This window comes from Littorina saxatilis, linkage group LG2 (genome assembly GCF_037325665.1).
Source record: "Littorina saxatilis isolate snail1 linkage group LG2, US_GU_Lsax_2.0, whole genome shotgun sequence".
In the NCBI taxonomy this organism is placed as follows: Eukaryota; Metazoa; Mollusca; class Gastropoda; order Littorinimorpha; family Littorinidae; genus Littorina; species Littorina saxatilis.
The window spans coordinates 22,780,728-22,793,252 of record NC_090246.1 but is presented as its reverse complement, the minus strand read 5'-3'; the positions used below and the strand labels follow the sequence as shown (position 1 = coordinate 22,793,252).

The window sequence follows — 12,525 nt, the reverse complement described above, 5'->3', positions numbered from 1 at the left end:
TTTTAGAAGAACAGGCAAAGCTAGCACAGCTGTTCAAAAGGCTTCATTTCTGCTACTCTAGCTGCAGGCTATTTTTAGCACCCATCCTTTCCCCACAGCAGAGATAACACAGCAGCGAGCTTAACAGTGTGCTGGCTGCAGCTGTTGGTAGCCAAGCTATTCCCTCTGCTGGGCTATTTTTAACTTACAGTAAAACACAAGCTAGGATCAGCCGTGAAAGGAATTATACATTTTATGTTTTGCCTCTTTTCAGCATTTAGACAGATTTTTTGAATACTTAAATTAGTCTCCTTTGTTTTGCTTTGATGGAAGAAAGGGCATTTTTTTTATTCTTTGTCATATGTTGAACATAGTTTTTTATAACCTGATGAGCTTAAATGATGGCTGAAAATCAAAATTCACACTACAGCATTTTTGTGTAATGCTCGCTGAATGTTTAAAACGAGTGGAATTGTATGTATCTGCACACATGTTTGAAAAATGGTTTTGATATCAACTTCAAGTATTTATGGTGAGACCCTAGCTGTCAGAATTTATAAATGAAGTACTACATGCATCACATGCGCCAAGACGATGACAAATATTTTGTTTTCCCTTTAATACAACTTTCACCCAAACTTTCAATGACTCTTTAGGCTGATATATCAGCATTTAACTCAAATTTGAGCTGATAGAGATGGTAAGTTTGAGTTCTATGTGATTGTCAGATGTTGTCTCTCTTTGACTTTTCAGAAGCACAATAGATGTCACAGATTATGTCATTCAGTTATTTATTTTGTTCTCTAACTGCAGTTTGTTTTGTTCTTTTAATCATGTTCTGTGCGTTATCAGGCACATTTGAAGGGTTCTAATAATTTGATGGATGTACTGTGTACAATTTGAATGGCTTTTGTTGTTAATCTTAAAGGCACAGTAAGCCTCCCGTAAACCATCACAGATACTGTCAGGCTTTTACACACAGTACTTTAACACCATTTCATTTAAACACTCGCCGCTTGAGAACATTCTAGGTGCCCTCCGTAAAGAGCGAGCAATTTTCAAAAAAATTATTTTTGCGTGGTTTATCTTACCTCTGAGCCATCGTGAACCCGTGTAATCCAGTTTCCCTTTTTTCACAATTTAGCCGCCAGTTTGTCATTTCAATGCAAATCTCTGTAAGCTTATCTGCAATAGCACGTTATTGTGTACCTTTGAATCTGAAATGCAACATTGAAACGGCTGCGAACTAGAGCAGTGCCAGTGGCGGTTAACAGTTCAGAGGAACTGGCGCCAGGCAGCGTCGTCTGCTACGAGAACCACGACCTTGCGTGACCCTGCTTCCGGGCTATCTTTTTTTAAACTTTCAAAACTTCGTATTGTTCTGATCGTGTCTTGATGAAAAAAGATTTCTTTTATGATTTAAGAATGTTTGTGTAACAAGCTGTCTATTTATTATTTAGATTTCAAAAGTTAGGTCAGAAGCGCAAAAAAGCACCGTCCGATTGTCTCACAGACAATCCGCACAATTAATTCTTTGAAAATTGCTAGCTCTTTACGTAGGGCACCTAGGATGTTCCCGTTCGGTGAGCGTTCAAATGGAAGGGTGTTTGTACTGTGTGTAAAAGCCTGACAGTATCTGTGATGGTTTACGGGAGGCTCAATACTGTGCCTTTAAGTTCTGCCCATGCTCTAGCTATATTTCATTCACAATGTTAACAAATGAAAAATAAAGGGCTTGTGAAATGTCACTATTGTTTACTTTATTTATACTTTTTATTTGAGGAACTATGCAGTTCACAGAAAAAACCTTCAGCGGTACTTTGCCCTATCACCAAACTATAAACAAGTGAAATCTTTAAATGAGGAATTATACTCAGGAAAGTACAACAGTTTTAAAACAGAAAAGTTCTGAAAAAAAGCACAAATCGTACAGCAAACTAACATGTTTATAAAACTACTTTAGTGCCAAATGTGGATTAAAAGCCTGAAAAATCATCTGAACTGCTAGATTAGGAAGACTTAATGCTCATTTGTACCAAAAGACCACTAAACTGCTTAGAAACAAAGAACTGCAGTGAATTTCAGTATTGAAATGTCAATTTTTACTCAAGTACAAATAAGTGCTCGAATCTCTTGCGCACAAAACAACATGTACATTTCTTAGCACAATATTTTGTCAGCACTTTTTTTGTTGCTGTCTTATGTTATCGTTAATTTTAGCTAACTGTTTGAAAATGTAAATCAACAGCTCGCTTGTTTACTGTTAAGTTACATGTAGCTAAACTGCCTGTGAGGTCCCAGGCCTTAGCTTATACTGTAATTAGATTGAAAAGTAGTATATTGTAGTACCAAAAACTATATAATCAACCCATTATATGCATACATTACTTAAAGCCATATGTACTCGATGACTATACACGCTAATTGCTTTACAGTAAAACCTGAGTCTAGCGGACCCTTGTTGTAACGGCCACCTGATACATACGGACAGTTTATCATGGCACGAACACGATTTCAACAATAACTAACCTTTAACGGGCGGACACCTGCCACTTACGGACGCGGACACGATTTTTCGGACCGTAGGAAGTGTAAACACTGTCACAAACGGACACAACGTACAAAAAAACGCAACTTCGAAAACTCGACTGTTATGCAGACAGTGCTCGGCAGCCGTAGCCGTAGCACAAATGGTTGTTGATTGGTTGTCCTGTCCCTTTTCTGACCAATCAGTGGCTTGTTTAGATGGAGACCCACTTTCGCTCACTCACTTTCGCTTTTCCGCATTGTGGATACAGTCACAACCAAAAGCAACAGTAGACTACTGTGTTTGAAAATGGAATCTCCAGCAGGAAAAAGAAAAGCGTTGACTTTAGAGCAGCGTGTCGCTGCCTTGAAAAAACTAGATAGCGGCCAATCATGCCAAGATGTGGCGAAGGAGATGGGATGTGGTAAAACACAGATCGCGAGGATCAAATCGGAAAAAGAAGACGTGATGATCTCTCTCTCTTTGTAAGCAATCGTTCGAAGGAAACAATAGTTAACACAGCTAAATTTTTGTTCCATGCATTTATGCTGAGACTAGAAAAACTGAATGAAACAAGAGCTGACCCAATTTGGTCGAGACACACTGCAGAATTTCCCGTTGAATGACTGATGAAGAGTCAGCTATTTTTAGCTTTGTGACGTCCGACTTGCGCAAGTTTGATGCACAGTGTGTGTAGGGAACGGGTTAGGTGGGGGGGGGGGGGGGGGGGGGGGGGGGGGTGGGTGGGGGGATGTTGTTGTTGTTGTTGTTGTTTGCTACATGTATCATTTGTTTACTCACATTTTCAGTGAGTCTCATGTTCAATCCAATAAATACATACTACAGGACTGACAAAAAGTGTCTTGTTCATTTTACGTGCTCTTTGTAAAATATTGCCCCGGCCCCTCCACCTGTGAAGAAGGGACACCTGTCTAATAGGGACACTATTACCATTCCCCAAGGGTGTCCGTTAGAGACAGGTTTTACTGTACCAACAGCTGGAGACATGCTAAATTAAGTTCCCTGCAAAATATTGTGGTCTAGTACCCCTTCAATGTTGAGATATGTTAATTTTCATTTTGATCTGGATCGTCCTATTTATAGATTTGCCAACAGAGGTAGCGTTGACGCAAGGGAAATAACTCCGCGTCTTTGTTTACATCCAAAGTTTTTGAGACTCTAAAACAAGCTGTAATGCATGTATATGGTCCGCGCATGGCGACATATCGTCATTACATGGTCTTATGGTGCGTTTGACATCGATTATGGGCAAACTACACTTTGTAAACACGGGAGCGCGTACATATGCCTTTAACAAAAGCTTAAATGGAAACCCCCTTCTGCCATACAGCCTTCACCACTAACCTATAGGGAGAGGGAAAAACATGTTCTGCTGATGTAACCAGAAAGCCTCCGTGACCCCTACACTTTTACTAACCACATTATATGCAGTCACATTACATAACGAATGCGTAGAGTTGTAAGTTGGAACAGTTTCCTTGGACACAGCATGTGGAAGTTCCCCTTTAACTTTACCTACTTTAAGTCATCATGTCATATTATAGGCATGAGATTATATCTGTGCATAAGTTTCAGTTTGAAGCCACTGAGTTTTGTTTGTTTGTGTGCGTCATGAACTGATCTTAGCAAAGAAAAAACTCATTCCAGTCATGCAAACGTGACCACCGCTGACGATGTGTTTGACTCACAGTCAACTCCCAAATATACGCATTTTTGTGCAGTTTTGTGTTTTTTCAAGGCAAAATTGCATGCACATACATTTTTCATTTAGCCGTTTTGACCGTTTATGATTAATTCTGATCTAAAATAAATTCATTAGAGTAACCAGAAGAGGTTCAAAATCCAGAATCAGAAAGAAAACAGAAATGACCAGGGAACACAAAAATCACTTTTTTCACTGTGGTGTCTGCCCTTAACGCCCAGCCGACCACGAAGGGCCATATCAGGGCGGTGCTGCTTTGACATATAACGTGCGCCACACACAAGACAGAAGTCGCAGCACAGGAAGCCACTGAGTTCATGAGCTTTCTTTACAGAGCTCTCTGAGATCAACCCGGTTTCATCAGAATGCTGTCTGTTTAGCCTAACAGAAAAATAATAACGCACAACAAAACCCGATGAAAAAGTGTTTTGAGGGTACCAGCTTGAACACCTACCTGCGAGGAGATCTGATCATCTGAAAGCTAACTGAGGATTGCAAAATGGCAGACTACTTTTCCAAGAGGAAACATGGCATTAAGGAACAGTGCAGCGCATTCCTAAAGGACTGATATTGAAATGTGTGGTTTCAGTACTTGAGGGAATAAATTAGTGTTTGGATGTACAGAAATTATTTTAGCAAATACATGTAGTGTACTTAATGTAGCAGCTCCTTTTGTTTCCATCTTTTCTGTTTGAATGTATCCAGGCTACTAACAATTATTTCAGAGCAGTTTCATTTTTTTGGCCTTGCATGTTTGTAGGACATACCATTACTTTCGCTTGCAGACTTCATCGAAAGTTGAAATAACACCCATATTGAAGTACCAGTACTAAATAACTGCCTCTGGATCGACCAAAAAGATTACGAGTTTATTATGTTACTCGAATTTGTACATGCTGTTTTTTACATTTCTGTTTTCTCTCCAATATTAAAGGTTTTGAGGATTGTTTAAGGGTGTTTAACTTTTAAGGAAACAGTAGGTTGTTGGCAATTTTATCTTGTATACTTTATCACTTTTTGTCATGCAAGTATGTCATCTCCATCAGAAATCTGTTGAAAACAATTGTAGAAAGTAATTGCTGTTTATATATTTTGCCGCCAGTATTTTGGCCTGGACATGAAGTAACACTCAATTTGTGTTGTCTTACTTTGTCTTAAAAATAAAGATCTTTTTATTTTGGTAGTAAGCTCGGCCATGCGCACACACGTTTCTAATATATGTATATGTATATGTATCATCCTATTTAACATCTTGTAACTTCAATATTACGTCACGCTATTTGTAGGTTAATCAATAATGTATCAACTTCCTTGCAAGACTTTATTGACTCTCTCTTTTGTTTGCTTAACTTTCAGACCTCCTCCAAGATGATAGCAGGATTTCTCTCTTCCAGAGGGACAGAGAGTAGTGATGCGGCGCCTGTGAAAGACAGAACTCTGTTGAAGCAGAATGAGAAGGCCATTGTGAGACATGCAGGGCATTGGTGGCAGATATGCAGTGACAGAAATAATATGTATTGCGACAAAGATCGCGGAGGATGTGAACAGTACTCTTCCTGGCAGAAGAGCTTTGCGACGCAAGCACAACATGCTGTGAAACTGAAATATAATCAGAGAAATCATGAGAACCCACATGGATTTACGTAAAGCAGAAACTATGTTCAGTGCTGAGTGCTGCTTCGAATCTCTAGAGTCGAGCGTGTCAGATTAGAATCTAGGTTAAAGATACGTTGCTTCTTGTGTAAACTATCATGTTCACCACAAAAGACCTGTTCAGGCTTTTTACACGGGATATAAATTATAACCCTGGCAATTTCCTTCAACTTAAAAATAAAAAATAAAAAAAAATAAAAATGTGAACAATCAACAGCATAATTACTTTCTGTGCACTGTGGGGGGGATTTGTTGTTGAATTAATTTTGTAAGTGACGCTATCTCTATCAATCTACTTCATTAATTCAGCAAAATATTCTCACTCTGCACAGCTAGAATACGTACAGCCACGTAAGCTATTGATTTTTGGTTTTTGTCCAGGTGAATAAAGCCTGTGGCGGTGAACACGGTCGTGTATGTGGGAAGTGCAGTACCTGTAAATATTCCATTGCCTGTGTGGTTTACCTCTACAGTCACAGCAAAATAGTAGATAGATCCACCTTTTTTACATTTAGTCAAGTTTTTTTCTTTCCTCTTTTTATTGAAAAGTTTGGTATACATTTTTCTAATTTTGATGACACTTCGTGCCATTGGCAATTTAAATTACCTTTTGGAAATAATTATGGGCTGCTTTTCTTTTTTTCTTCTTTTTTTTTTTTTTGGGGGGGGGGGGGGGGTGGATGTTTGGATGCACAGATTACAGCAGCTGCTGAGCAGAAGTTACGAAAAACGGTTCATTGTTATGTCAAAGATTAATTTGTTTGAAGGGATAATATAACAATGAATATGTACTTAGACACCAGTACCAGAAACATGTGACAAACAATAAAAACACATATTGTTCGTCATGTGTTTCTGATACTGGGACCGGCACGGTTGGCCTATTGGTAAGGCGTCCGCCCCGTGATCGGGAGGTCGTGGGTTCAAACCCCGGCCGGGTCATACCTAAGACTTTAAAATTGGCAATCTAGTGGCTGCTCCGCCTGGCGTCTGGCATTATGGGGTTAGTGCTAGGACTGGTTGGTCCGGTGTCAGAATAATGTGACTGGGTGAGACATGAAGCCTGTGCTGCGACTTCAGTCTTGTGTGTGGCGCACGTTAAATGTCAAAGCAGCACCGCCCTGATATGGCCCTTCGTGGTCGGCTGGGCGTTTAGCAAACAAACAAACAAACAAACAAACAAACTGATACTGGGTGAGTACATTTTCATTGTTATCTTGTTCTTCTCACCTGCAGTCTCTTGTTCCTGTTTTGTTTCAAAGGGAGAACAAGTATTGAAAATCAAATTATTTGTGCATTGCAGATTTGGTTTGGTTTAAGCGTGTTTATTCAAATTCTCATACACACGTTTCAAACAATAACAACATTGAGAACGTTAACAAGCAGATTGCTTATGGACAGTTTTGGTTTCTCTCCAGATTTGTCACAGATTTGTAAAACGCAATGATAAGCACTTTTCCGTGAATTTGCAAATTTGCTGAGAAATATAAAAATGAGAAACCTGTAAATGAACTCAGACTTCTGTCTGATTGCACCAATTTCAATGTAAATTTCAAATTTGTCTGGACAGCCATAGATTTTCAGGGAATTTGCTTATTTTTATCTGGAGCCTTGGAAATTATCTCTTTAAATGAAGGTTATACATTGTATCTCTGTAACTTACAGGAAAAGTTCTGGTTAATACAGATTTTAATATATACTGCTTATAGAAGTTGTTATACAAGGAAGGGCTGTGTGACTAAAAGGATAACTGACTGAACTGACTGACACTTTTGTTTCTCTTTAAGAATCAAAGAATGGATCAACTGTTTTTAGATTCACTGATTTATGTGCAGTTCGCAATATTTGCTTGAAACTCAGTTTGTATACCTGTGATAATATTGTCATTAAGGTTCTTCGGGATGCTTGCATTACATGAAACTAAATCTTCAGAAAAAGCCAAGAAATTGTCAATCCTTTCAGGGTTTTTTTCTGACAACAGTTATGTAGCACATTTGTGGTATACTAGATTTCGGTAAGGGTAGTAATATAAGTATTGGTCAACTGGCCTTGTGCCCTTGCAGTCATTTAAAGTGTTAATGCCTGTAGTCATTGTTACATTTCAAATTTTCACAAGCAGCTTCGGAGGGTGCTGCTTTTCCAAGACGTACTTCACCTAAGTAGTGAATTTATACTAATGGCAGCGCATGTTCCGTTAAAACAAAGTGAGTGTTTGTGCAATTCTTTTCTCATCTTCAAAACAAACTGATTCGATCCATCCCGGATCCCACATTAGACTGAAGCGATTAAATTTCTTTTTCATCCTGATTAAAACGTTTGCTGCAGAGACAGAAACTACCAATCTTATCAGCTCTTCGCTCACTTTATACTTTAGCTTGCTCAAAATCGTTTGCTCAGAGAATTAGAGTATAGAGAGACTCAAACACACACAGACTAATTATTTCTCTCTCTCTCTCTCTCTCTCTCTCTCTCTCTCTCTCTCTCTCTCTCTCTCTCTCTCTCTCTCTCTCTCTTATTCTTCCTTGCAAATAGTATGTTATGATACTACATAATTATGTGGTACTTTAAATGTTTCTTTTAAAAACTGTTAAATATCATTGAAAGGGTAGGTCAAAAGACATTGTTATGTGTTGCAATGACGACTTTCTTTTTATGATCACACAAAAGGCTCGAGAGATCTCCTGTAAACAACACAGTGTACATTTCAAACAGCGCTGAAATAACTCGGATTGTACATATGTACTCTATAATATTCCTGCGACTTATTAGAACTGTGCTTTGGAAGATATAAATGACCCCAGTAGGTTCTTGTGTGGGTTTGTTGTTGCTGTTTTTTGCAATGGAAGTACATGTATTGAATAGCTTATTAGGACAGCGCCAAGTTAATTACTATTACACGACAGACCTTACCGTAGAGACACATGCCGTGATTTCAGTTTGTGATCCATGACACACTGTTGTAGTAGTTTGGAGTATGCTAGCTTGGTTGTCGCTCTTACAATATCATGAACACACTAAGACATGGACACCTACACACTCGCTTTACTTTTCATTTTTCAGACCAAATTTTTCTTGGCAGAAGAACTGCGGAATGTTGTTGTGTATAGAGTATGTTCAGGGAAGTCAACGTTGATTGTATGTGTGTCAAGGCTATTGTTTTTTTCATATACTTGTAAAAGGTGAAAATAATCAGGTTGAGGTGTCGTTTGCTTTATGGTTAATCATCAAGAGAGAATCTGTTAACACTGTATCTTTGATTTAGGCTCGGTTCATATCTACAAATGCATACATAAATAGATTAACAAATTAAATAAAACATTGCAAAAATCCAGAGTATTATAACTACTAAATTAAAAAATGTTTAAGGCAGGTCAAATGGAGACAGGGACATTACTCTTCATACACAAAGGGAAGCCACTGAGTTGTGTCGCCATTTTTTTCTGGCAGGCTGGGAATTCGAACACATCGAACAGGGAACGCAGAAGAAGAAGAACACGTCGAACATTCGAATGACGTAAATAGAACAAACGTCACATTTTTCAGGCAGCGTAAGTGAATGACGTCAGAAAATGACGACACCGCCAGAAATAAAAACAATGCGACACGCCTCCCAACCACGAGGTCAAAAACACGTGGGCATCTAATGAAATCGGTACAAAGCCGTTCTCTTTGCCAGTGACATCGTAATAATCACCAAAGCTAACATTGAAGCTCCGGTAGCAGGTAAGAGAGTGTCTCCCAACCCGTGATGCTCACAGCGTGATTGCATCAGAATACCACATGTTAAAACCGGTGTTTGAACTAGAATAACAGCCAGTAGTATTAAGAACAAGTGTCTTGTGTATGCAGCCCTCTTTCTACTGTACGCTGGCAGCAGATAATACAATAATTGAAGTCCTTCGAGGCATAAGGGGCCCATAAGGCGAAAAATTGCTTTAATTCCACCCTCAAAAAGTCCCAGCCTTCAAACCGTAACAAATAACAGTACGCACTATTAAGCAAAATTATAAACCAAGCCTTGATTATTAATTTTTATTATTACACTTGTATCAAACAAGTGACCTCCACCTTTTGATTGGCGTTTTTATTACATTTGAATCGGACTTGTGGCCTTTCAAAGTTGCGGTGACCTTTGACTTTCAACAGAGGTCATATGTAACAGTGGTTTTTAAAAACATAATTTAGTTGGCTCATATATCTGAGACAAATGATCGGACAACAGCCCTTTACATTATCGTGACATATTTTTCTGAGGCACACTGGACAGTAATAGTGCAAAGGGTGGGGTTAATCAAGGGAGTGAACCCCCCCTAAAAACACCACCAACCTGTCGTTTTTTTTGTTTTTTTTAATGCCGTTTTGATCGCTCTTGCGTTTACAACCCATCTCATCAAATCGTAATTTATTTCCAGGCTACCAGCAATAAAATACCTCAACATGAGGAACAAATTTAAAATAAACTCTGGCAAAAGACGTGACGTCACAAAGTTTGAGTATGCGCAACATTTTTGTTTACCAGTGCACTTCGTTACCTGCCCATTGCTGCTTTGGGTGATATTTTTTAAATGACTATTCCTATGCAGATGTTTGTGTAATTGGCCGTTTTCAAAACATACCCATTTTTCGATTTTTCGGTCCAAAATTCAAAACGGGCACTGTCTTCCGAGACTCATAGCTCCGAAACGAACCCACTACCCTATATTTTTTTTATGCTGAATGCATAGCAGACAGATCGAACTTAAAAAATAACCAACTTTTGGGAGAAACCAAATTATATTTAACGGGTCCAGTGAACTACCTTAAAGAAAAGGCTTCATGATCCAGAAAAGTACATGTCATAATAACCGACTCGGATCTTACCCACGTGACGTCTTTGAAGCATGGATTCCCACCTCTAACCCTGATGACCCAAGTGTGTATATTTTACGGGATATCCTTTCCAGTAAAGCTAATGCTCATAATTCTCGTGAAAATGTCAAAATGTGCGCAGTAATTGCAGACATGGTATGGTGCAGTAATTATAGAGACTTCAGCTTTTTGCAATGCCATCAGTGCAATTTTCCTTTCCGTTGAGCCAGAATTAGAACTGTTGTTGAGCTAGGAACCGCTGTGACAGAAAGAAGCTAGTTCTCAACCCATTCTCAACCAAACTCAGTTCTCATTATAGAGTATGGAAAAGTTTAATTAATGTTGACACAGATAAAACTGACTGATGTTCACATTTCCATAAATGCACAGTTCTTGTCTTCTTCATATGTAGGTTTTGTTTCTTGTGTTTGCATTAAACGTCCTGGAACATTAATGCTAAGAACTTTCACTCCAGAAATGCACTGATGCTCTTTTTCCGCGCATGTGTAAGTTTTAAGTCTGGTGTTTGCATGACGACCTGAAGTGTTAAAGCTGAGGACTTGCACGATCTGCATGTGCACAGTTAGAAGGCATTGCCGCCTAGTAGATGTTCAGTACCGTATATTGTTTGATCTTCCCATAATCTTATATAGACTTATCCTGCAAGTTGACTCCAGAACACAAATATTGAATGGAGATTTTGTATGAATTGGTGCGTATACTGTTTGGTTTTAGACACTGCTGTCAGTACACTTTCTAACACATTGTTAATACCGTATTCACGTCCTTCACATAATCTGACGTAGACTAACACGTTACCAGATGCAGAACAAAACTGTTGAATGAAACTTCCACAGCTGCTAATGTTCACGATTTTTGATAATGTACACTCATACCGATTGTGGATCTTCTCAATCCTAGTTCCTACAATCCTACTCGCTAATGTTTCTTGGCAGTCACAGGTGTTATTTGCCTCACGTGACCCCCCGCGGGTTAGGGGGAGTCCGATATTGGTTGGGACGAGAAAGAATTTACCCGATGCTAACCAGCATGTCGTAAGAGGCGACTAACAGGTTCTGTTTCTCCTTTTACCCTTGTTAAGTGTTTCTTGTATAGAATATAGTCAATGTTTGTAAAGATTTTAGTCAAGCAGTATGTAAGAAATGTTACGTCCTTTGCACTGGAAACTTGCATTCTCCCAGTAAGGTCATATATTGTACTACGTTGCAAGCCCCTGGAGCAATTTTTTGATTAGTGCTTTTGTGAACAAGAAACAATTAACAAGTGGCTCTATCCCATCTCCCCCCTTTCCCCTATCCCATCTCCCCCCTTCCCCCGTCGCGATATAACCTTGAATGGTTGAAAACGACGTTAAACACCAAATAAAGAAAGATGCCTCACGTGTAATGTGTTTCTCACTCAGCAGCAATAAGATTTGAATTGAAGGTCAAACGGGTAGTGATTAACGTGTGTTTTAAAGAGAAGTCTAATCTGAACATATCTTTGCGTTTAGTCACAGTGGTCAAATGAAATTTTTTTTTCAGTATTGTATTCACAACCTTCGTTTTTAATCCGATGTGAACATACCCTTCAATAAACTATAGAACGAAAAAATTGAAATTACATCGAATGTTGGCCAGTCATTATCGGGTCACCTGGATCAAATGACATGCTTTGTAGGGAGAGGAGGGGAGGGGTGGTGTATCATTACTGCGAGGGTGTGAACATTACATTTTTTCTTAAAGAAAAGAAAATTTGAGCAAACAGTTGAGAATTTGTATAAGAAGGGAGTAGT

General features: G+C 38.9%; 1 protein-coding gene across 2 annotated transcripts in view; it reads left to right on the top strand.

The window, feature by feature from the left end:
- LOC138958508 (SEC14-like protein 1) overlaps positions 1 to 6,497 on the top strand; it is a 70,004-nt gene extending 63,507 nt beyond the window's left edge. For both annotated transcript variants that reach the window (XM_070329679.1, XM_070329678.1), the window contains one exon: positions 5,586 to 6,497. In XM_070329679.1, the coding sequence (XP_070185780.1) occupies positions 5,586 to 5,601 (16 nt within the window). In that variant the 3' untranslated portion in view covers positions 5,602 to 6,497. The remainder of the gene's footprint in view (positions 1 to 5,585) is intronic.
- Positions 6,498 to 12,525: the final 6,028 nt, after the last annotated feature.